This window comes from Mobula hypostoma, chromosome 7 (genome assembly GCF_963921235.1).
Source record: "Mobula hypostoma chromosome 7, sMobHyp1.1, whole genome shotgun sequence".
NCBI lineage: Eukaryota > Metazoa > Chordata > Chondrichthyes > Myliobatiformes > Myliobatidae > Mobula > Mobula hypostoma.
The window spans coordinates 182,809,479-182,835,563 of record NC_086103.1 but is presented as its reverse complement, the minus strand read 5'-3'; the positions used below and the strand labels follow the sequence as shown (position 1 = coordinate 182,835,563).

General features: G+C 45.1%; 1 protein-coding gene across 4 annotated transcripts; it reads left to right on the top strand.

Moving 5' to 3' along the window:
- The first annotated feature begins 947 nt into the window (after positions 1-947).
- LOC134349802 (olfactory receptor 52E2-like) lies at positions 948-20,671 on the top strand. 4 transcript variants are annotated; one of them, XM_063054688.1, is made up of 3 exons: positions 948-1,100; positions 2,359-2,546; positions 13,628-14,850. In XM_063054688.1, exon 3 carries the CDS (start codon positions 13,644-13,646, stop codon positions 14,586-14,588), a length of 945 nt encoding a protein of 314 aa, XP_062910758.1. In that variant the 5' UTR covers positions 948-1,100; positions 2,359-2,546; positions 13,628-13,643; the 3' UTR covers positions 14,589-14,850. The 4 variants fall into 4 exon arrangements, 3 of the variants coding, with proteins under 3 accessions (XP_062910758.1, XP_062910757.1, XP_062910759.1); XR_010018775.1 differs by lacking the exons at positions 948-1,100; positions 13,628-14,850 and adding exons at positions 1,691-1,986; positions 20,326-20,671; XM_063054687.1 differs by lacking the exon at positions 948-1,100 and adding an exon at positions 1,691-1,986.
- The last annotated feature ends 5,414 nt before the right edge of the window (positions 20,672-26,085 follow it).

Here is a 26,085-nt window from a genome sequence, read left to right as displayed (position 1 = left end):
AAATATTGATCTTTTTCCTTCCAATCCTTTTTACTCACTCTTTTGATCTGGGAGCGATTTCCTCTCATCACTGCTGCCAAATTTGAACATCTCCCTCCTCCCAACTGATGTCTCCACACCATATATACAGAAGGGTGCCGGTAACATCGCAAAGAATCCCACCCACCCTGCTCATGGACCGTTTGTCCCACTCCCATGAGGGAGGAGGCTACGTAGCGTCCACACCAGGACCACCAGACTCAAAAACAGTTACTTTCCCCAAGCAGTGAGGCTGATCAACACCTCCACCCACTAACCCACCCCTCCACACCCCCAACCACCACTACTTTATCGTTTCCTGTCAGAGTCACCTTATGTACAGACGCTCCTGTGCCTAGCGTCACTTTATAGACATACAATCAATCTGTGTATATAAGCTATCTGATGTATTATGACCCGGCTGGTGGCGTAGTGTCATCAGTGCCGGACTTCGGGACGAAAGGTCCCGAGTACGAATCCAGCCGACTCCTTTGCACGCTTTCCATCCGTGCTGGTTTGCGAACTGCCGATCTCTTTTGCAGAAGGCAATAGCAAACCACTGCTGTAGCTTGCCTCGTACGCGGTACTACGTTAGAGAGGCGTGGAGGGAAATTGTCCGCTAACCGGAGAAACTCCGGATGCGACGTACCCTTTCCTATGTATTTATGTTTATTGTGTTTTATTGTTATCGTGTTCTTTATCCCATTGCATTTTTTGTGCTACAAAAAATTTTCTGGAGTAACAATTATTTCATTCTCCTTTACACTTGTGTACTGGAAATGACATTAAATAATCTGGAATTCTGAAACATGAATCTTGGATCATTGGGCACCGCGACCGCGAACCGTTCAGCTCTGCCCTGCCTCCCTCCTCTCCCAAGCCTGGCCATATCCCCCAGTGTACTGGTGATGACTTCGCTGCGTGCGAACTCCGAGAACTGATGTCAAAATCTCTCCCTACGTGGGAACACAATCCGTGTCGAGGTCACGAAGCTGACCCCCGCAGTCCCCTTCATCCGGCGCCTGCTAACCCGAAGCACTGCCAGGATTAAACCGGATTCATCGCTCCACCGACAGTCTGAGGTAAGATTACTGACGGCCCGTGCGCGTGTTAAAACAGGGTTGCCGAAACCCTGCTTTAGAAAGCAGCACTTCAAGAGAGAGAGACAGACAAAAATAAATCTATTGCATCACTTTCTACACAGAGACGTCGTTGTCTGGACTTAAGAACCCAACGAAGATGTAACTGTAAACAACAGGAATTCTGCAGATGCTGGAAATTCAAGCAACACACATCAAAGTTGCTGGTGAACGCAGCAGGCCAGGCAGCATCTGTAGGAAGAGGTACAGTCGACGTTTCGGGCCAAGACCCTTTGTCAGGACTAAATGAAAGAAGAGCTAGTAAGAGATAGCTCTTCTTTCAGTTAGTCCTGACGAAGGGTCTCGGCCTGAAACGTCGACTGCACCTCTTCCTAGAGATGCTGCCTGGCCTGCTGCGTTCACCAGCAACTTTGAAGATGTAACTGTTCTTTTTTTTATTTAAAATATATGAATAACAACAATAATGTTAGGTCGTCCGTGGTATTCAACAACAGCAGAGGAACCTATGCGGGAGTGTTTCTAAGGAGGAAAAGCGCTTGCATTGGTACAGTTCCACTCTCTCGGAAGTCCTTTTAAGTGTAGGCGTCACAAATGGGTGTTCCTTGGTTGTAGTGGATAACCGTGACTTCCACTCTGCCTTCTCCAGTCCTTTGCTGTCTATAAAGCGTTGCAGTACCGCCTTCCCGACCATTGGATCGCACTGTGAAATCTCATCTGCCCATTCCGCCGGAGCTGACTTCACACGCCAGGTCAGGCGTGTTCTTATTTCACCCGGGTATGAGGCCCGTCGGCTGGCCTCACCTGGTTTAGCCCACCTGTCGAAGCGGTGTACCCGCTGACGCATGCAGACGGCTACTTGGAGCCACAGGTGAGAGTTGAGTGTCTGGTGAGGGCCAAAGGTGAGCGAGCTGTCCCGGAATGGGCACGACAAGCCCCCTCACCAGAAGCGCAACCCCTCCCTGGACATCCCAGTAGTAATTATAATAATAAAAATAATAACAACAATGCATAATAATAATTATTATAGTTATAATTATAATGATGTTATTGATATTATTATAAATAATAATACATAATAAATAATATTATTGTTTATATAAGACTTTTTATACGGATGATGTAGTTCAATGTGTTTTATAATGGGATAAAATGCAAACACGATTTTTTTTAATTAACAAGGTCAACTCAATGGGTTTGAGCTCCTGTTTAAAATCGTCAACTGAGTCTGCATCTCTTGTAGTTTTAGGTATCGAGTTCCAAGTTCAGGAGCGGAGTTCCAAAAAGCCGATCTGCCAATGATCCTTTGAGGGAGATTGTTTAAATTTAAGATACCGGCGGCAGAAGACCTGAGAGCTCAAGCCGGATTATAGAACGAAAATGGTTCTGTGATGTACTCCGGTCCCAGACTACTGAGAGCTTTAAAAACAAGTAAGAGCACTTTAAAATCAATTCTGAAAGTTACAGGCAGCCAATTCGGAGCAGCTAGCACGGGAGTGATAATGCTTTCAGTCTGGCTTTACTTTAGTTAAAAGCCCAGTGGCGTATAGTGGAACGTGTTAGGAAAAAGATCTGCATAGGAGCTGGAACCGAGTGGGGAAATTGCTCTCGGATTGGCAGCTGGCAGAGAGTCTGATTATGTTGGTGTAATTGGGTGGATGTTGAGGGTTGTAACTATTAGTCAATATTTCCGCATTTCATACTTTAATCTTTTATTCACCAGTCTCCAGCGAGCACCTCGCTGGAGCGGAGTTTTAGAACGTAGAATTGGATAGACCAACTGTGTTGTGCCGACCTTGATACCAATACTTACTGCCTGTTATGCCGCTGGCGTTTAGTGCTTCCTCCACTAAATCTGTAGCTTCCTCTCGGTTTTCATTACTGTTAGTCATGCAAGTTCCGTGTGGACACGAGGGAATACAGTCACACTCAGATGCAGAATTGTCTGGTGACATGGTGCGAAGACAATAACCTATCCCTCAACGTCAGCAAGACGAAGGAATTGGTTGTTGACTTCAGAAGGAGTAGCGGACCGCACAACCCAACTTACATCGGTGGTGCGCAAGTGGAACAGGTCAAAAGCTTTAAGTTCTTCGGGGTCAATATCACAAATGACCTGACTTGGTCCAACCAAGCAAGAAGGCCCACCAGCACCTTTACTTCCTGAGAAAACTAAAGAAATTTGGTCTGTCCCCTAAAACCCTCACTAATTTTTATAGATGCACCGTAGAAAGCATTCTTCTAGGGTGCATCCCAACCTGGTATGGAAGTTGTCCTGTCCAAGACCGAAAGAAGCTGCAGAAGATCGTGAACGCGGCGCAGCACATCACACAAACCAATCTTCCGTCTGTGGACTCACTTTACACCGCACACTGTCGGAGCAGTGCTGCCAGGATAATCAAGGACACGACCCACCCAGCCAACACACTTTTCGTCCCTCTTCCCTCCGGGAGAAGGCTCACGAGCTTGAAGATTCGTACGGCCAGATTTGGGAACAGCTTCTTTCCAACTGTGATAAGACTGCTGAACGGATCCTGACCCGGATCTGGGCCGTACCCTCCGAATATCCCGACCTGCCTCTCGTTTTTTTTTGCACTACAGATACAGAGGAGCAGATTGGGAGGCAGATTTTGGAAAGGTGCAAAAATAACAGGGTTGTTATCATGGGTGACTTTAACTTTCCTAATATTGATTGGCACCTGGTTAGTTCCAAGGGTTTAGATGGGGCAGAGTTTGTTAAGTGTGTCCAGGATGGATTCCATAGATTAACCATAGATTAACCATAGAAACTACAGCACAGAAACTGGCCTCTTGGCCCTTCTTGACTGTGCCGAACCATTTTTTGCCCAACCCCACTGTATGTGGACAGGCCGACTAAGGAAAATGCCATACTAGATCTAGTACTAGGTAATGAACCGGGTCAGGTCACAGATCTCTCAGTGGGTGAGCATCTGGGGGACAGTGACCACTGCTCCCTGGCCTTTAGCATTATCATGGAAAAGGATAGAATCAAAGAGGACAGGAAAATTTTTAATTGGGGAAGGGCAAATTTTAAGGCCATAAGGCTAGAACTTGCAGGTGTGAATTGGGATGATGTTTTTGCAGGGAAATGTACTATGGACATGTGGTCGATGTTTAGAGATCTCTTGCAGGATGTTAGGGATAAATTTGTCCTGATGAGGAAGATAAAGAATGGTAGGCTGAAGGAACCATGGGTGACAAGTGAGGTGGAAAATCTAGTCAGGTGGAAGAAGGCAGCATACATGAGGTTTAGGAAGCAGGGGTCAGATGGGTCTATTGAGGAATATAGGAAAGCAAGAAAAGAGCTTGAGAATGGGCTGAGAAGAGCAAGAAGGGGGCATGAGAAAGCCTTGACGAGTAGGGTAAAGGAAAACCCCAAGGCATTCTTCAATTATGTGAAGAAAAAAAGGATGACAGGAGTGAAGGTAGGACCAATTAGAGATAAAGGTGTGAAGAGGTGTCTGGAGGCTGTGGAAGTGAGCGTGGTCCTCAATGAATACTTCTCTTCGGTATTCACCAATGAGAGGGAACTTGATGATGGTGAGGACAATATGAGTGAGGTTGATGTTCTGGAGCATGTTGATATTAAGAGAGAGGAGGTGTTGGAGTTGTTAAAATACATTAGGACAGATAAGTCCCTGGGGCCTGACGGAATATTCCCCAGGCTGACCCAGAAGGCAAGGGAAGAGATTGCTGAGCCTCTGGCTAGGATCTTTATGTCCTCGTTGTCCACAGGAATGTTACCGGAGGATTGGAGGGAGGCGAATGTTGTCTCCTTGTTCAAAAAAGATAGTAGGGATAGTCCGGGTGATTATAGACCAGTGAGCCTTACGTCTGTGGTGGGAAAGCTGTTGGAAAAGATTCTTAGAGATAGGATCCATAGGCATTTAGAGAATCATGGTCTGATCAGGGAGAGTCAGCATGGCTTTGTGAAGGGCAGATCGTGTCTAACAAGCCTGATAGAGTTCTTTGAGGAGGTAACTAGGCATATAGATGAGGGTAGTGCAGTGGATGTGATCTATATGGATTTTAGTAAAGCATTTGACAAGGTTCCACATGGTAGGCTTATTCAGAAAGTCAGAAGGCATGGGATCCAGGGAAGTTTGGCCAGGTGGATTCAGAATTGGCTTGCCTGCAGAAGGCAGAGGGTGGTGGTAGAGGGAGTACATTCAGATTGGAGGATTGTGACTAGTGGTGTCCCACCAGCATCTGTTCTGGGACCTCTAGTTTTTTTGATTTTTATTAACAGCCTGGATGTGGGGGTAGAAGGGTGGGTTGGCAAGTTTGCAGACGACACAAAGGTTGGTTGTGTTGTAGATAGTGTAGAGGATTGTCAAAAATTGCAGAGAGATGTTGGTAGGATGCAGAAGTGGGCTGAGAAGTGGCAGATGGGGTTCAACCCGGAAAAGTGTGAGGTGGTACACTTTGGAAGGACAAACTCCAAGGCAGAATACAAAATAAATGGCAGGATACTTGGTAGTGTGGAGGAGCAGAGGGATCTCGGGGTACATGTCCATAGATCCTTGAAAGTTGCCTCACAGGTGGATAGGGTAGTTAAGAAAGCTTATGGGGTGTTAGCTTTCATAAGTCGAGGGACAGAGTTTAAGAGTTGTGATGTTATGATGCAGCTCTATAAAACTCTGGTTAGGCCACACTTGGAGTACTGTGTCCAGTTCTGGTCGCCTCACTATAGGAAGGAGGTGGAAGCATTGGAAAGGGTACAGAGGAGATTTACCAGGATGCTGCCCGGTTTAGAGAGTATGCATTATGATCAGAGATTAAGGGAGCTAGGGCTTTACTCTTTGGAGAGAAGGAGGATGAGAGGAGACATGATAGAGGTGTACAAGATAATAAGAGGAATAGATAGAGTGGATAGCCAGTGCCTCTTCCCCAGGGCACCACTGCTCAATACAAGGCGACATGGCTTTAAGGTAAGGGGTGGGAAGTTCAAGGGGGATATTAGAGGAAGGTTTTTTACTCAGAGAGTGGTTGGTGTGTGGAATGCACTGCCTGAGTCAGTGGTGGAGGCAGATACACTAGTGAAGTTTAAGAGACTACTAGACAGGTATATGGAGGAATTTAAGGTGGGGGCTTATATAGAAGGCAGGGTTTGAGGGTTGGCACAACATTGTGGGCCGAAGGGCCTGTACTGTGCTGTACTATTCTACGTTCTATGTTCTATGTTCTGCCTTACTTCCCATTTTTCTGTTTTCTATTTATGATTTATAATTTAAATTTTTAATATTTACTAATTGTAACTATTTTTAATATTTAATATTTGTAATCCAGGGAGTGTGAAGCGCAGAATCAAATATCGTTGTGATGATTGTACGTTCTAGTACCAATTGTTTGGCAACAATAAAGTATAAAGTAAAGAAAGATTCTTCATCGCTGTTTCGGTAACAATTCTGATAAACGGGTCAGGGTTGTTAGCCGCTGAGCTGAACCCCTAAACCTGGAGGACCGGTGGACCACTCTACCCTTTGACCTGTTTGGCATGAGCGACCCTACCAAGAGCCAAAGCATAAAGCCCTGACTCTGGGTCATTCAGGCATGCAAGCCTCCAAACCCTAGAACAAGAACCATAGAAACCATAGAAACTACAGCACAGAAACAGGCCCTTTGGCCCTTCTTGGCTGTGCCGAACCATTTTCTGCCTAGTCCCACTGACCTGCACATGGACCATATCCCTCCATACACCTCCCATCCATGTATCTGTCCAATTTATTCTTAAATGTTAAAAGAGAACCCGCATTTACCACCTCGTCTGGCAGCTCATTCCACACTCCCACAACTCTCTGTGTGAAGAAGCCCCCTCCGCCAATGTTCCCTTTAAACTTTTCCCCCCTCACCCTTAACCCATGTCCTCTGGTTTTTTTCTCCCTTTGCCTCAGTGGAAAAAGCCTGCTTGCATTCACTCTATCTATACCCATCATAATTTTATAAACCTCTATCAAATCTCCCCTCATTCTTCTACGCTCCAGGGAATAAAGTCCTAACCTATTCAACCTTTCTCTGTAACTGAGTTTCTCAAGTCCCAGCAACATCCTTGTAAACCTTCTCTGCACTCTTTCAACCTTATTTATATCCTTCCTGTAATTTGGTGACCAAAACTGAACACAATACTCCAGATTCGGCCTCACCAATGCCTTATACAACCCATCATAACATTCCAGCTCTTATACTCAATACTTCGATTAATAAAGGCCAATGTACCGAAAGCTCTCTTTACGACCCTATCTACCTGTGACGACACTTTTAGGGAATTTTGTATCTGTATTCTCAGATCCCTCTGTTCCACTGCACTCCTCAGTGCCTTACCATTAACCCTGTATGTTCTACGTTGGTTTGTCCTTCCAACGTGCAATACCTCACACTTGTCAGTATTAAACTCCATCTGCCATTTTTCAGCCCATTTTTCCAGCTGGTCCAAGTCCCTCTGCAAGCTCTGAAAACCTTCCTCACTGTCTACTACACCTCCAATCTTTGTATCATCAGCAAACTTGCTGATCCAATTTACCACATTATCATCCAGATCATTGATATAGATAACAAATAACAATGGACCCAGCACTGATCCCTGTGGCACACCACTAGTCACAGGCCTCCACTCAGAGAAGCAATTCTCTACCACTACTCTCTGGCTTCTTCCATCGAGCCAATATCCAATCCAATTTACCACCTCTCCATGTATACCTAGCGACTGAGTTTTCCTAACTAACCTCCCATGCGGGACCTTGTCAAAGGCCTTACTGAAGTCCATGTAGACAATATCCACTGCCTTCCCTTCATCCACTTTCCTGGTAACCTCCTCGAAAAACTCCAACAGATTGGTCAAACATGACCTACCACACACAAAGCCATGTTGACTCTCCCTAATAAGCCCCTGTCTATCCAAATGCTTGTAGATTCTGTCTCTTAGTACTCTCTCCAATAACTTACCTACTACTGACGTTAAACTCACCGGCCTATAATTTCCCAGATTACTTTTCGATCCTTTCTTAAACAACGGAACAACATGAGCCACTCTCCAATCCTCCGGCACTTCACCGGTAGACAGCGACATTTTAAATATTTCTGCCAGGGCCCCCGCAATTTCAACACTAGTCTCCTTCAAGGTCCAAGGGAACACCCTGTCAGGTCCTGGGGATTTATCCACTTTAATTTTCCTCAAGACAGCAAGCACCTCCTCCTTTTCAATCTGTACAGTTTCCATGGTCTCACTACTTGATTCCCTCAATTCCATAGACTTCATGCCAGCTTCCTTAGTAAATACAGACGCAACAAACCTATTTAAGATCTCCCCCATTTCCTTTGGTTCCGCACAAAGCCGACCACGCTGATCTTCAAGAGGACCAATTTTATGCCTTACAATCCTTTTGCTCTTAATATACCTGTAAAAGCTCTTTGGATTATCCTTCACTTCAACTGCCAAAGCAACCTCATGTCTTCTTTTAGTCCTGCTGATTTCTTTCTTAAGTATTTTCTTGCACTTCTTATACTCCTCAAGCACCTGATTTACCCCCTGTTTCCTATACATTTCATACAACTCCCTCTTCTTCTTTATCAGAGTTGCAATATCCCTTGAGAACCAAAGTTCCTTATTCCTATTCAATTTGCCTTTAATCCTGACAGGAACATACAAACTCTGCACTCTCAAAATTTCCCCTTTGAAGGCTTCCCACCTACCAATCACATCTTTGCCAGAGAACAACCTGTCCCAATCAACGCTTTTTAGATCCTTTCTCATTTCTTCAAATTTGGCCTTCTTCCAGTTCAGAAACTCAACCCTAGGACCAGATCTATCCTTGTCCATGATCAAATTGAAACTAATGGTGTTATGATCACTGGAACCAAAGTGCTCCCCTACATAGACTTCTGTCACTTGCCCTAATTCGTTACCTAACAGGAGATCCAATATTGCATCCCCTCTAGTTGGTCCCTCTATATATTGATTTAGAAAACTTTCCTGAACACATTTTACAGAAGGTCGTGATCCTTCTTGTGGAGGTATTGATATCAATTTATACTAAATAAGACCATAAGGATTATGCCAATCAGCCCAACAAGTCTGCTCTGCCATTCCATCATGACCGATTTATGTTCCCTCTCCACCCCATTCTACTGCCTTCTCCCCATAACATTTGAACTCTTGCTAATCAAGAACCTCTGAACCTCCACTTTGAATATACCCAGTGACCTGGCCTCCACAGCTGCCTGTGGTAATGAATTCCACAGATTCTCTGGCTAAAGAAATTCCTCTTCATCTCTGCTCTAAATGGAAGTCTCTCTATTCCGAGGCTGTGCCCTCTGGTCCTAAACTCTCACATTATAAGAAACATCTTCTCCACAACCACTCTATCTAGGCCTTTCAACACTCAGTGCTTCAAAGAGATCCTCCCTCATTCTTCGAAACTCCAGCGAGTACAGGCCCAGATCCATCAAATGCTTCTCATATGTTGCCCCTTTCATTCCTGGGATCATCCTCGCGAGCCTCCTCTGGACCCTCTCTAAGGAGACCAAAACTGTCCGGTTTGTCCTGTGCCTCAGCCATCTCCCTCCATTTGCTTCATATTCACGTGTCTATCTACAAGCTTCTTAAACTCCACCAAACTGCCCGGTTCCACCACTACCCCTGGTAACCCATTTGCTTCTTAGACCCAGTGAAACATGATTTATTCCTGGATAGTTCAGTCTGTTAATTTCACTATCACGTTCAGAATCAGAATGAGGTTTACTTTCACTGGCATATGTAGTGAAATGTGTTGTTTTATAGCAGCAGTACAGTGCAATATATAAAACTTTACCATAAGTTATAAGCTACAATAAGAAACACATTAAAAAATAAATAAGTACTGCAAAAAGAGGTCAAAATACTGAGATAGCGTTCATTGACCATCTAGAAATCTGAAGGCAAAGGGGAAGAACGTTATAGAACCATAGAACCATAGAAACTACAGCACAGAAACAGGCCCTTTGGCCCTTCTTGGCTGTGCCGAACCATTTTCTGCCTAGTCCCACTGACCTGCACACGGACCATATCCCTCCACACACCTCCCATCCATGTATCTGTCCAATTTATTCTTAAATGTTAATAAAGAACCCGCATTTACCACCTCGTCTGGCAGCTCATTCCATACTCCCACCACTCTCTGTGTGAAGAAGCCCCCACTAATGTTCCCTTTAAACTTTTCCCCCCTCACCCTTAACCCATGTCCTCTGGTTTTTTTCTCCCCTTGCCTCAGTGGAAAAAGCCTGCTTGCATTCACTCTATCTATACCCATCATAATTTTATATACCTCTATCAAATCTCCCCTCATTCTTCTACGCTCCAGGGAATAAAGTCCTAACCTATTCAACCTTTCTCTGTAACTGAGTTTCTCAAGTCCAGGCAACATCCTTGTAAACCTTCTCTGCACTCTTTCAACCTTATTTATATACTTCCTGTAATTTGGTGACCAAAACTGAACACAATACTCCAGATTCGGCCTCACCAATGCCTTATACAACCTCATCATAACATTCCAGCTCTTATACTCAATACTTCGATTAATAAAGGCCAATGTACCGAAAGCTCTCTTTACGACTCTATCAACCTGTGACGACACTTTTAGGGAATTTTGTATCTGTATTCTCAGATCCCTCTGTTCCACTGCACTTCTCAGTGCCTTACCATTAACCCTGTATGTTCTACGTTGGTTTGTCCTTCCAACGTGCAATACCTCACACTTGTCTGTATTAAACTCCATCTGCCATTTTTCATCCCATTTTTCCAGATGGTCCAAGTCCCTCTGCAGGCTCTGAAAACCTTCCTCACTGTCTACTACACCTCCAATCTTTGTATCATCAGCAAACTTGCTGATCCAATTTACCACATTACCATCCAGATCATTGATATAGATGACAAATAACAATGGACCCAGCACTGATCCCTGTGGCATACCACTAGTCACAGGCCTCCACTCAGAGAAGCAATTCTCTACCACTACTCTCTGGCTTCTTCCATCGAGCCAATGTCCAATCCAATTTACCACCTCTCCATGTATACCTAGCGACTGAATTTTCCTAACTAACCTCCCATGCGGGACCTTGTCAAAGGCCTTACTGAAGTCCATGTAGACAATATCCACTGCCTTCCCTTCATCCACTTTCCTGGTAACCTCCTCGAAAAACTCCAACAGATTGGTCAAACATGACCTACCACGCACAAAGCCATGTTGACTCTCCCTAATAAGCCCCTGTCTATCCAAATGCTTGTAGATTCTATCTCTTAGTACTCCCTCCAATAACTTACCTACTACTGACGTTAAACTCACCGGCCTATAATTTCCCGGATTACTTTTCGATCCTTTCTTAAACAACGGAACAACATGAGCCACTCTCCAATCCTTCGGCACTTCGCCGGTAGACAGCGACATTTTAAATATTTCTGCCAGGGCCCCCGCAATTTCAACACTAGTCTCCTTCAAGGTCCGAGGGAACACTTCTGTCAGGTCCCGGGGATTTATCCACTTTAATTTTCCTCAAGACAGCAAGCACCTCCTCCTTTTCAATCTGTACAGTTTCCATGGTCTCACTACTTGATTCCCTCAATTCCATAGACTTCATGCCAGCTTCCTTAGTAAATACAGACGCAAAAAACCTATTTAAGATCTCCCCCATTTCCTTTGGTTCCGCACAAAGCCGACCACTCTGATCTTCAAGAGGACCAATTTTATCCCTTACAATCCTTTTGCTCTTAATATACTTGTAAAAGCTCTTTGGATTATCCTTCACTTTGACTGCCAAAGCAACCTCATGTCTTCTTTTAGCCCTCCTGATTTCTTTCTTAAGTATGAGGTTGTCTGATGAGGTTGTATAAGTGGAATGTTATGATGAGGTTGTATAAGGCATTGGTGAGGCCGAATCTGGAGTATTATGTTCAGTTTCTGTGCTGTAGTTTCTATGGTTCTAAGAAGCTGTTTCTAAAACGTCTGTGTGCCTTCAGGCTCTTGTACATCCTCCCTGATGATAGTAATGAGAAGAGGGCATGTCCTGGGTGATGGGGGTCCTTAATGATGGATGCAGCCTTTTTGAGGCATCGCTCCTTGAAGATGTCCTCGGATGCTGGGGAGGCCAGGGCCCACGATGGAGTTGGCTGATTTACAACTTTCTTTAGCTTTTTCTGATCCTGTGCACTGGCCCCTCCATACCAGACGGTGATGCAATCTGTAGAAATTTGCTAGTCTTTGATGTTGTAATAAATCTCCACAAAATTCTAATGAAATAAGGCTGCTGGCATGCCTCATATGTAATTGCATCCATATGTTGGGCCCAGAATAGATCCATGGAGATGTTGACACCAAGGAACTTGAAACTGCTCACCCTTCCCACTGTCGATCCCTCTCTGAGGACTGGTGTGTGTTCCCTCAGCTGAAGTCCACAATCAATTCCTTGGTCTTACAGATTACATTGGACAAAGTTTTTTTTTTAACGTGTTGCTTCTTCGGACATTTATTGTGCGTAAGATAAACTACTTGAAGCTGAACACAAATATAATTTCAGACTGCTTGTATCTCGTAGGAATTTGGAGAAATAAGAAATTAACTTTTATTGAATATAATGTGTTTAATTCCATAATAGCACTGATGCTTTACAATCATTCAACTAAGCTAAAAGATTTTCGTTGTTGATTTTCGTTTGTACTCAGTGCCTGAGGCTTCTTGCTTAAGTGACCAACAATAATCAGCCAGCACTGATGGATTCCAGTTGCCCTGATACCGTTTCTCCATGACTGCAATGTCCTGGTGAAACCTTTCACCATGCTCATCACTGACAGTGCCAAGATTTGCAGGGAAGGAGTCTAAATGGGAATGTAGAAAATGAATCTTTAGTGACATGTTACACTTCATGGTTTTGTATGCCCAAAGCATGTTGTCTACCAGCTGCATGTAGTTCGGTGCTCTGTAGTTGCCAAGAAAATTTTCAACATCCGTGAATACCTTCCATGCGATTTTCTCAGTCCCACTAGAAGTTCTTTGAATTGCCTGTCATTGATGACCTGTTTGATTTGTAGATCAATAAGAATGCCTTCCTTAATCTTGGCATCAATTATTCTGACTTGAATTATGAATTAAAATAACAAATATTGGCTATTTTTTTTAAAAATGGTGCATGATAGGACATTTCAAGGTGATTTTCATGATCAGCAGCCCAAAATCAATAAGGTACACCCAAAAGTATTCAGGAAGCAAAATCTTTGTTGTCCAGTGATATGAGGCATTGAGAAGACCATAAGACATAGGAGCAGAATTAGGCCATTCAGCCCATCGAGTCTGCTCTGCCATTCTATCATGGCTGATCCTGGATCCCACTCAACCCATACACCTGCCTTCTCACCATATCCTTTGAGGCCCTGACTGATCTGGAGACAACAAAAGGCTAGATGGAATCCAAAGAAGGGATGGTGATTTGGAAAAATAAACTCACCCTCTGTTAATTCTCAATTCCAGATTCTCCTTGGCAACCATGAACCACAGTAACAGGAGCCATGTTGAGTTCATTCTGCAAGGAGTCCCCAATAGTGATGGGTACGAGTCGATCATCTTCAGCATCTTTCTGTTGGTTTACATTGTTATCCTGATTACCAACCTCACAATCATATATCTGGTCAAGTCAGAGTCCAAGATGCATAGCCTCATGTACTATCTGCTCTGCCTCCTGGCTGCCATCGACATTGTTCTCAGCAACGTGACCATCCCCAAGCTCCTGACCATGTACTTCTCCCAGTCCAAGGTCATCTCCCTGGAGGCCTGCGCCACCCAGATGTTCTTCGTCTACTGCACAGCGCTGAGTGAGTCCACTCTGCTGGTGGCCATGGCATACGACCGCTACGTGGCCATCTGTCACCCCTTCCACTACCACAAGCTGACGCTGAGCCGGATTCTCCTGGCGGTGGGGTTGGTCATCATTCTCCGCGCATCCTGCTTCATAGTGGTCACCGCCCTGCTGACTCAAGCCACATACTGCGGCTCCAACTACATCCAGAACTGCTACTGCAACTATGGCTCCCTGTCCAAGCTGGCCTGTCGCGGGGTGACGGCGAGCGACGCCATCACGTACCCCTTATCGTTCCTCATCACACTGCCTGACAGCTCACTCATCGGCTACTCCTACTTCAAGATCTACCGGGAGGCGTCCAAGAGCGACCAAGGCAGGGCATGCAGCAAGGCCCTCCACACTTGCACTACTCACGTCTGCATCCTGACGCTCTTCTACACCAGCGCCCTCTTCGAGTTCGTCATGTACCTGGTACCGAGCCTGTTCACTGATAAGCTCCACTTCGTGGTGGCGGTCACTTTTGTCATCTTCCAGCCCATCTTCAACCCTATCATCTATGGGGTGAGGACTAAGGAGATCAGGAACGCCTTCCTGAAGCTAATGGGCAGGAGGAGGGTGGCGGGCGGCCCCTGAGCAATGCGCACACACAAATCACTGGAAGAACTGAAGAAAGGCAGGGCCCCTGGAGGGAAACGGGCGGTCGACCCATCAGAATCAGGTTTAATATCATTGGCTTATATTGTGAAGTTTGCTGTTTTGTAGCAGCAGTGCAATGCGATACATTAAAATAAAGAATAAATTACAATAAGAAGTATATATAACTTTTAAAAATTAAATAAGTATTGCAAAGAGAGATTAATAAAAAAGAAAACAGAAAAAAAATAGTGAGGTAGTGTTCGTGGGTTCAATGTCCATTCAGAAATCTGATGAGAGAGGGGGAAAAACTGTTCCTGAAACATTGGGTGTGTGTCTTCAGGCTCCTGTACCTCCTCCCTGATGGTAGTGATGAGAAGAGAGCATGTCCTGGGTGATGGGGGTCCTTAATGATGTATTACCTTTTTGAGGCTTCACCCTTTGAAGGTGTCCTCGATGTTAGGGAGTTTACAACTTTCTGCAGCTTTTTCCAATCCTGTGCGGTGGCCCCTCCATACCAGCCAGTTAGAGTGCTCTCCGCAGTATAGCTGCAGAAATTTGTGGAAGTATTTCATGACACATCCTTCAAGACTGTCCTGATGGACCATGAAGCGCTCTCGATGTAGGGAAAAGCTCCACCTAATTTCAAGTCATTTCTCTTTTCCGTGTGTACAATCCCCAATTTCCCTTTAACCCCAAACACAAGAGATTCTGCAGATACTTGAAATCCAGCATAACACTCACAAAATAGTGGAGGAACTCAGCATGTCAGGCAGCATCTATGGAGAGGAATGAACAGTCAATGTTTTGGGTTGAGATCCCTCGTCAGTACAGATGAAGATTTCTGACAAAGAATCTCGGGTCAAAATGTCGACTGTTTATTCCTCTCCACAGATGTTGCCTGACCTGAGTTCCTTCAACATTTTCTGTGTGCTTACCTCAACCTTATATTTTCCATTATCACCATGAGCTCATCTTAGAGTCAGAGAGAGAAACAGCCCAATTTCAAACTTCAAAATAAATTTATTGTCAAAGTATATCACCAAATACAACACCAAGATTCATTTTCTTGCAGTGATTCACGTTTGAACAATAAATACAATGGAACTGATGAAAATCTACACACAAAGACTGACAAACAACTGTTTTACAAAAGACAAACTGTGCAAATAGGAATAATAATAATAAATTAATATGTGTTGTAGAGTCCCTGAAAATGAGTCCATTGGTTGTGAATCAGTTCAGAGTTGGGAAGAGTGAAGTTATCACCTCTGACTCAAAAACCTGGTGGTTGAGGGGTAAGAACTGATCCTGAACATGGTTTGGGTTCTAAATCTCCTGTACCTCCTTCCTGATGACAGCAGCAAGAAGAGAGCATGGTCTGGGTGATGGGGGACCTTGACGATGGATGCTCCTTTCTTGCAGCTGCAATCCTCATGAAAGCGGTCAATGTGGGGAGGGCTTAGCCTGTCTGGGCTGATCTCCATGTTTTCCATTCTTGGATATTGGTCCTCCCATTCCAGGACATGACACAACCAGTCAGAGTACTCCGCACAGTGCACCTATGGAAATGTGCTAATGTTTAAAGTTCAAAGTAAATTTATTATCAAAGTACATATGTGTCACCATATATTATTTCTTCAGCGGTTCGATCAGGGCACGACTGCGCAAGCGCATGGACGTCAGCCAGTGAGAAGAGTTTAAAAGGAGACAGCTATATAGAGCGGGCGCAGTGTAGAGGGAGACAGAGTAGGAAGGCTTTGGCTCAGCGGGGCTTTGGCGATAACAGGTCGAGGCCAGTTAGGTTATCTGTGCAGAATACAGATAGGAAGAATGTGTGTGAGGCCAGTGTTCTGCGCTCGGTGGCAGATGGGGGAAGTCCGGGAGACTCTCAGCCTCCAAGACAGCCACATCTGCCCCAGGTGCGTCGAGCTGCAGCTCCTTAGGGACCGGGTTAGGGAACTGGAGTTGCAGCTCGGTGAGCTTCGTCTGGTCAGGGAGAGTGAGGAGGTGATAGAGAGGATCTATAGGCATGTAGTCACTCCAGGGTCTGGGTAACTGTCAGGAGAGGGAAGGGCAGAGTCAGAGGCTAGAGAGCACCCCTGTGGCTGTACCCCCTTGACTACATGAGTACTGTTGGGGGGTGGGGGGACAGCCTAGCTGGAGGAAGCAACAGTGGCCGCACCTCTGGCACTGTGGCTCAGAAGGGTAGGGAAAGGCAGAGAATGGCAACAGTGATAGGGGACTCTATAGTTGGGGGGGGGGGGGGTCAGACAGGCGATTCTGTGGATGCAGGAAAGAAACACAGATGGTACTTTGCCTCCCAGTTGCCAGGGTCTGGGATGCTTCTGATCACGTCCAAGATATCCTGAAGTGGAAAGGAGAACAGCCAGAGGTTGTGGTACATATTGGTACCAATGACATAGGCGGGAAAAGGGAGGAGGTCCTAAAAACAAACTACAGGGAGTTAGGAAGGAAGTTGAGAAGCAGGACCACAAAGGTAGTAATCTCAGGATTACTGCCTGTGCCACATGACAATGAGTATAGGAATAGAGTGAGATGGAGGATAAATGCATAGCTGAGGGATTGGAGCAGGGGGCAAGGATTCAGATTTCTGGATCATTGGGACCTATTTTGGGGTAGGAGTGACCTGTACAAAAAGGACGGGTTGCACTTGAATCCCAGGGGGACCAATATCCTGGCAGGGAGGTTTGCCAAGGCTACTGGGGAGAGTTGAAACTAGAATTGCTGGGGTTGGGAACCGAACTGAGGAGACGGAGGAAGAGGCGGTTGGCTCATAAATAGAGAAAGCTTGGAGACAGTGTGAGAGGGAGGATAGGCAGGTGATAGAGAAGGGACACGCTCAGAGCGATGGTGTGAGATGTGTCTATTTTAATGCAAGAAGTATTATGAACAAAGCAGATGAGTTTAGAGCGTTGATCAGTACTTGGAGCTATGATGTTGTGGCCATTACAGAGACTTGGATGGCTCAGGGGCAGGACTGGTTACTTTGAGTGCCAGGCTTTAGATGTTTCAGAAAGGACAGGGAGGGAGGCAAAAGAGGTGGGGGCGTGGCCCTGTTGATCAGAGATAGTGTCACGGCTGCAGAAAAGGAGGAAGTCATGGAGGGGTTGTCTACGGAGTCTCTGTGGGTGGAAGTTAGGAACAGGAAGGGGTCAATAACTCTACTGGGTGTTTTTTATATACCACCCAATAGTAACAGGGACATTGAGGAGCAGACAGGGAGACAGAGTCTGCAAAGGTGTAATAACAGGGTTATCGTGGTAGGAGGTTTTAATTTCAAAAATATCAATTGGTATGTCCTTAGAGCAAGTGGTTTATATGGGGTGGAGTTTGATAGGTGTGTTCAAGAAGGATTCTTGACACAATATGTAGATAAGCCTACAAGAGAAGAGGCTGTACTTGATCTGATATTGGGAAATGAACCTGGTCAGGTGTCAGATCTCTCAGTGGGAGAGCATTTTGGAGACAGTGATCACAATTCTATCTCCTTTACCATAGCATTGGAGAGGGATAGGAACAGGCAAGTTAGGAAGTGTCTAATTGGAGAAATGGGAAATATGAGGCTATCAGGCAGGAACTTGGAGGCATAAATTGGGAACAGATGTTCTCAGGGAAATGTATGGTAGAAATGTGGTAAATGTTCAGGGGATATTTGCGTGGAGTTCTACATAGGTACGTTCCAATGAGACAGGGAAAGAATGGTAGAGTACAGGAACCATGGTGTAGAAAGACTGCTGTAAATCGAGTCAAGAAGAAAAGAAGAGCTTACGAAAGGGTTCAAGAAACTAGGTAATGATAGAGATCTAGAAGATTATAAGGCTAGTAGGAAGGAGCTTAAGAATGAAATTAGGAGAGACAGAAGGGGCCATGAGAAGGTCTTGGCGGACAGGATTAAGGAAAACCCCAAGGCATTCTACAAGTATGTGAAGAGCAAGAGGATAAGACGTGAGAGAATAGAACCAATCAAGTGTGACAGTGGGAAAGTGTGTATGGAACCAGAGGAGGTAGCAGAGGTACTTAATGAGTACTTTGCTTCTGTATTCACTACAGAAAAGGATCTTGGCAATTGTAGGGATGACTTACAGTGGACCAAAAAACTTGAACATGTAAATATTTAGAAAGAGGATGTGCTGGAGCTTTTGGAAAGCATTAAGTTTGGTAAGTCACCAGGACCAGAGGAGATGTGCCCCAGGCTACTGTGGAAGGCGAAGGAGGAGATTGCTGAGCATCTGGCGATGATCTTTGCGAGGTTCCGGAGGATTGGAGAGTTGTGGATGTTGTTCCATTATTCAAGAAAGGGAGTAGGGGTAGCCCAGGTAATTATAGACCAGTGAGTCTTACTTCAATGATTGGTAAGTTGATGGAGAAGATCCGGAGAGGCAGGATTTATGAACATTTGGAGAGGCATAATATGATTAGGAATAGTCAGCATGGCTTTGTGAAAGGCAGGTCCTGCCTTACGAGCCTGATTAAATTTTTTGAGGATGTGACTAAACACAGTGATGAAGGTAGAGCAATAGACATAGTGTATATGGATTTCAGCAAGGCATCTGATTTGGTACCCTATGCAAGGCTTACTGAGAAAGCAAGGGGACATTGCTTTGTGGATCCAGAACTGGCTTGCCCACAGAAGGCAAAGAGTGGTTGTGGACGGGTCAAATTCTGCATGGAGGTCGGTCAGCAGTGGTGTGCCTCAGGGATCTGTTCTGGGACCCCTATTCTTCGTGATTTTTATAAATGACCTGGATGAGGAAGTCAAGGGATGGGTTAGTAAGTTTGCTGATGACACAAAGGTTGGAGGTGTTGTGGATAGTGTGGAGGGCTGTCGGAGATTACAGCAGGACACTGATAGGATGCAAAACTGGGCTGAGAAGTGGCAGATGGAGTTCAACCCAGATAAGTGTGAGATGGTTCATTTTGGTAGGTCAAATATGAAGACAAAATATTGTATTAATTGTAAGACTCTTGGCAGTGTGGAGGATCAGAGGGATCTTGGGGTCCAAGTCCATAGGACATTTAAAGTTGCTGCACAGGTTGACTCTGTGGTTTTGAAGGCATATGGTGCATTGGCCTTCATCAATTGTGGGATTGAGTTCAGGAGCCGAGAGGTAATGTTACAGCTATATAGGACCCTGGTCAGACCCCACTTGGGGTACTGGGCTCAGTTCTTGTTGCCTCACTACAGGAAGGATGTGGAAACCATAGAAAGGGTGCAGAGGAGATTTACAAGGATGTTGCCTGGATTGGGGAGCATGCCTTATGAAAATAGATTGAGTGAACTCGGCCTTTTCTCCTTGGAGCGGCGGAGGATGAGAGGTGACCTGATAGAGGTGTATAAGATGATGAGAGGCATTGATTGCATGAATAGTCAGAGACCTTTTCCCAGGGCTGAAATGGCTAGCTCGAGAGGACACAGTTTTAAGGTGCTTGGAATCAGGTACAGAGGAGATGTCAGGGGTAAGTTTTTTACTCAGAGAGTGGTGAGTGTGTGGAATGGGCTGCCGGCGACGGTGGTGGAGGTGGGTACGATAGAGTCTTTTAAGAGACTCCTGGATAGGTACATGGAGCTTAGAAAAATAGAGGGCTATGGGTAACCCTAGGTAATTTCTGAGGTAAGGACATGTTCGGCACAGCATTGTGGACTGAAGGGCCTGTATTGTGCTGTGGGTTTTCTATGTTTCTATATACAACCCCGATATTCATTTTCTTGCAGGCATGCACAGTGATCCAAGCAAAACTAGAATCAGTGCAAGACCAGATTCACCAGGACTGACGAACAGCCAGTGTGCAAAAGGCAACGGATTGTGCAAATACAAAAAGTGAAAATATAATAATAAATGGACAACGTTTCTCACGCTCTGCATGCCACTTTGGCGGAACAGAGGAGCACTTTTAGTCAACTGCGCTACTCCAAAGAGTCCTGTATGAGGTTATTCTTACCCTCAGCCATTAGGCGCTATAATGAGTCAACCTATAGCCAGGACAGTGATGTCCCCTCCTGTCAGACTGTTCGTGGTAACTTGTTGTTTATTCTTTCTACTTCTCTTCTAATATTTATATCTGTGCACTTGTAATTTCCTTTGGGATCACTAAATTATCTATCTATCTATCTAAATAAATAAAAAATAAATGTCGAGAATATGAAATGAAAAGTCCTTGAAAGTGAATCCATAGGTTGTGGGAGCAGTTCAGTGATGAGGGCTAGTGAAGTTGAGTGAAGTTATCCCCTTTGGTTCAAGAGCCTGGTAATTGAGGGGTAATAACTGTTCCTGAACCTGATGGTGTGAGTCCTGAGGCTCCTGTACCTTCTCCCTGGTGGCAGCAACGAGAAGAGAGCATGGCCGGGGTTGTAGGGGTCCTTGATCATGGATGCTGCTTTCCTGCGACATTACTCCGCGTAGACATGCTCAATGGTGGGGAGGGTTTTAAAGTTTTCTTGAATGTTTTAGATGACATGCTGAATGTGCATAAACTTCTGAGAAAGTAAAGGCTCTGCCATCCCTTCTTTGTAATGGTAATTGAGGACCTTCAGCCCACCGTTTGCCTGCTGAGCATCAAATGCCTGTCTGTGCTAACACTACTTAGAGTCATGAAGATCCTCACTTCCCTTCTCGATTCCACCCAACCTGCTCAACCTTTCATCATCAGACTTGCTTAGAGAGGTTGGTTATGACTAGACTGAACTCCTGCCTCAGCAAGGACCTGGACCTGTTACAATTTGCCTATCGCCAGAATAGGTCAAAGGCAGATGCAATCTCAATGGCTCTCCACATGGCTTTAGACCACCTAGACAACACAAACACCTATGTCAGGATGCTGTTCATCAACTATAGCTCAGCATTTAACACCATCATTCCACAATCCTGACTGAGAAGTTGCAGAACCTGGGCCTCTGTACCTCCCCCTGCAATTGGATCCTCGACTTCCTAACCAGAAGACCACAGTCTGTGCGGATTGATGATAACATATCCTCCTCCTGACGGTCAACAGGGGTGCACCTCAGGGTTGTACAGGAGTGAGATATGCCAACTAGTGGAGTGGTACTGCAGTAACAACCTGGCACTCAACGTCAGTAAGACAAAAGAGCTGATTGTGGACTTCAGGAGGGATAAGATGAAGGAACACATACCAATCCTCATAGAGGGATCAGAAGTGGAGAGAGTGAGCAGCTTCAGGTTCCTGGGTGTCAGGATCTCTGAGGATCTAACCTGGTCCCAACATATCGATGTAGTTATAAAGAAGGCAAGACAACACCTGTACTTTATGAGGAGTTTGAAGAGATTTGGCATGTCAATAAATACACTCAAAAACTTCTATAGTTGTACCATGCAGAGCATTCTGACAGGCTGCATCACTGTCTGGTATGGAGGGGCTACTGCACAGGACCGAAAGAAGCTGCAGAAGATTGTAAATCTAGTCAACTCCATCTTGGGCACTAGCCTACAAAGTACCCAGGACATCTTTAGGGAGCCGTGTCTCAGAAAGGCAGCGTCCATTATTAAGGGCCTCCAGCACCCAGGGCATGTCCTTTTCTCACGGTTACCATCAGGTAGGAGATACAGAAGCCTGAAGGCACACACTCAGTGATTCAGGAACGGCTTCTTCCGCTCTGCCATCCGATTCTTAAATGGACATTGAAGCTTTGGACACTACCTCATTTTTTTTAATATACAGTATTTCTGTTTTTGCACATTTTAAAAAATCTATTTAATATATTTAATTGATTTACTTGTTTATTTATTATTATGTTTTATTTTTTTCTCTCTGCTAGATTATTGTACTGCTGCTGCTAAGTTAACAAATTTCACGTCACATGCCAGTGATAATAAACCTGATTATGATTCTGATTCAGTACAAAATATATTCCAGTTAAACTTCCCTGAATGGTGTCATTTCTAAGAGCATTGAGCTGATCATTGACTTAGAGAGTCACACAGCACAGATGCAACCCTTAGGCTCAACCAGTTCATGCCGAACACAGTGCCCAATCAGTCCAAATTTCCTGCGTTTGGCCAATATACCTCCAAAGTTCAAAGTAAAATTTATTAATAAAATCAATGTTATTGTCAAGCTCCACCCTCAATGTACCTGTCCAAGTGCTTCTTAAACAATACTGTTGTACCTGCCTCAACCATTTCCTCTACAGCTCATTCCATATCCTCTGTGAAAACGTTGACCCACAGGTCGTTTCTAAACCTTTCCCCTCTCTCCCTAAACCTGCCAGTTTTGGACTCCGCTACCCTGGTAAGACTTCCATCGGCCTCCCTACCACTGAGCACTTCTACACAGAGCATTGTCGCAGGAAAGCAGCATCCATCATCAAGGAGGCCCTCTACCCAGGGCATGCTCTCTTCTCACTGCTGCCATCAGGAGGAAGGTACAGGGGCCTCAGGACCCACATCACCAGATTCAGAAACAGTTATTACCCCTCAGCCATCAGGCACTTGAACCAAAGGGGATAACTTCACTCATCTTCACTCGGTCACTGAACTGTAGACTCACATTCAAGGACTCTTCATCTCATGTTCTCAATATTTATTGTTTTTTTATTTATTATTGTTATTTTGAATTCTTTGTACTTACACACACACGGTGTCTTTCACACATTGGCTTTTTGTCCATCATGTTGGGTGCAATCTTTCATTGATTCTCTTGTGTTCCTTGGATTTAGTGTGTATGCCTGCAAGAAGATAAATCTCAGGGTTGTATATGGTGACATATATGTAGTTAGGCTCCTTAAGGCTGTTAGAGCCGAGGGTGGTACTGGGGACAAGCTCCCACTACCTATTAAATGCACCCAATGGCTCCCAATCCAACTCCTGGCCTTCACGTGTGGCTTATCTACTAAGTCCAGCAGAGTTGTTTCTACTGACAGGAGAAGGGGCAAAGGTGGGTTACTGGCAACTTGAAACCAGTCAGACTCATCAGCTGTGGTTGGCAGCTCATCTAGGATTACAAAAATTCTGATCTCAAACGTCCGCTGCCTTGCTGACCCCCTCATGGGGAAGGCTTTGGGAGTAAATCCCGAGGGAAAAGTCTGGAGCTGGAGTCCCTAAGGCAGTCCTACATTGAGTCCAACACTGACTGGCAACTCCTGTGATGCCAGCGGCGCCAAACTGTGTCGGCCTCTGCCACTCCTCTGGGTTTGTCAGATGCGTGGAGAGATGGAGTCTGCTACATGGGCAACAGCTTGCTCTCCATATCATACTGCCCAGGCTTGCATATCATGTAGACAGCTAGGACACAACACCCTGAGACCAACGGAGGCCCCTGTCTTATACTTTAACAGTAAATGTACTATGAACTTTGAACCATATCTATGATTCTCATAGCCTTACACATTTCTATAAGGTCACCCCTCATTTTGCAATGTTCCAAGCAATAAAGGCCAACCTCTTCCTATAACTGAGGATCAGTTTGATTCCTAGTGTAGTCCATCGCGGGTGAAGGACGTGTCCCTGCCTCGTGTTTTTCACTGCTCCATGTACAATGATAAATCAATCCAAACAAACTCAGCCGGATGAATATGGACAGTACATCAAACAAACTTCCCATAAAAATGACCGAGTGAGCTCAGGCTTTTCTCTTTGGAGCGAAGGAGGATGAGAGGAGACTTGACAGAGGTGTACAAGATGATAAGAGGCATGGATCCAGTGGACAAAATGTTAAGATGATTGGAGGAGAGTATAAGAGGGATATTAGAGGTAGTTTTTTTTACACAGAGAGTGGTGGTGCTGCTAGTGGAGACAGACACAGAAGGGACATTTAAAAGGCTCTTACATAGGCACCTGGATAAAGGAAAGGGAGAGGGCTCTGTGGGACGGGATGGTGAGGCTGATCTTGGCGTAGACTAAAAGATTGACCGCGCATTTTGGGCTGAAGGGCCTGTACTTTTCCGCAATCGGTGGCCATTTTATTAGTTACACCTGTACACCTGCTCGTTGACGCAAATATCTAATCAGCCAATTATACGGCAGCAACTCAATGCATAAAAGCATGCAGACGTTGTCAAGAGGTTAGTTGTTGTTCAGTCTAAACGTCAGAATGGAGAAGAAAGGTGATCTCAGTGACTTTGACTGTGGAGTGAATAACTATTGGTGTCAGACGGCGTGGTCTCAGTCACCAACTGCTGATCTCCTGGGATTTTCATGTGTAACAGTCCCTAGAGTTTACAGAGAGTGGTGTGAAAAATTTTAAAAAAACATCCAGTGAGTGGCAGTTCTGTTGGAGAAAATGCCTTTGCCGATGAGAGAGGTCAGAGGAGCTCGGCCTGACAGGAAGGTGACAGTAACTCAAAGAACCACATGTTACAGCAGTGGTGTGCAGAAGAACATCTCTGAATGCACAACATATCGAAGCCTCAACAACAGACCATGAGCAAGACCCTTAACAATGCTGATAAGTGCAGGGATCTTGGGGTCCAAGTTCACAGCTCCCTGAAAATGGCCATGCAGGTTGATAGGGCGGTCAAGATGCCATATGGTGCTGGCTTTTATTTGTCGAGGCACTGATTTAAAAGTCAGGAAGTTATGTTGCAACTTTATAAAACTCTAGTTAGGCCGCAGTTGGCGTACAGTATAGCATTCGGTTCTGGCCACCCCATTATAGGAAGGATGTTGAGGAGAGGGTGCAGAAGAGGTTTACCAGGATGCTGCCTGGATTAGAGGGCATGTGCTATCATGAGAGGATGGACAAACTTGGGTTGTTTTCTCCGGAGTTGCTAAGGCTGAGGGGAGATCTGATCGAGGTTTATAAGGTTATGAGAGACAAAAATAGAGTAGACAGACGGTATCTTTTTTCTAGGTTTGAAATGTCTAATACCAGGGGGCATGCACTTAAGGTGGGAGGGGGTCATTTCAAAGGAGATGTGAAGGGCAAGATTTTTTACAGAGTGGTGGGTGCCTGAAATGTGCTGCCTGGGGTGATGGTAGAGGCAGATACATTACAGACTTCTATGAGATTTAAATAGGCACATGAACGTGAAGGATTATCATCATTATTATCATCATCGTTAAACACCGTGTCATATGACATCATCACTACGCGCCGTGTCAAATGACGTGGCTGATCGTGGTCTTTCCATGACCATGATTGTTCTTGACTATTTCTTCCTACAGAAGTGGTTTGCCATTGCCTTCTTCTGGACAGTGTCTTTACAAGACAGGTGACCCCAGTCATTATCAATACTGTTCAGAGATTGTCTGCCTGGTGTCAGTGGTCGCATAACCAGGACTTGCGATCTGCACCGGCCGCTCATCCAACCATCCACTACCTGCTCCCGTGGCTTCATGTGACCCTGATCGGGGGGCTAAGTGGGTGCTACACCTTGCCCAAGGGGGATCTGCAGGCTAGCAGAGGGAAGGAACGTCTTACATCTCCTTTCGTAGAGACGTATCTCCACCCCACCACTCAAGAATGAGAGGAAAATAGACATTGTGTCAGCAGAAGGAATTAGTTTAGTTAGCCATTTCAT

Excerpts from the sequence above, each read along its gene's own strand:
- LOC134349802 (XM_063054688.1), top strand. The coding sequence starts at position 13,644 with ATGAACCACAGTAACAGGAGCCATGTTGAGTTCATTCTGCAAGGAGTC.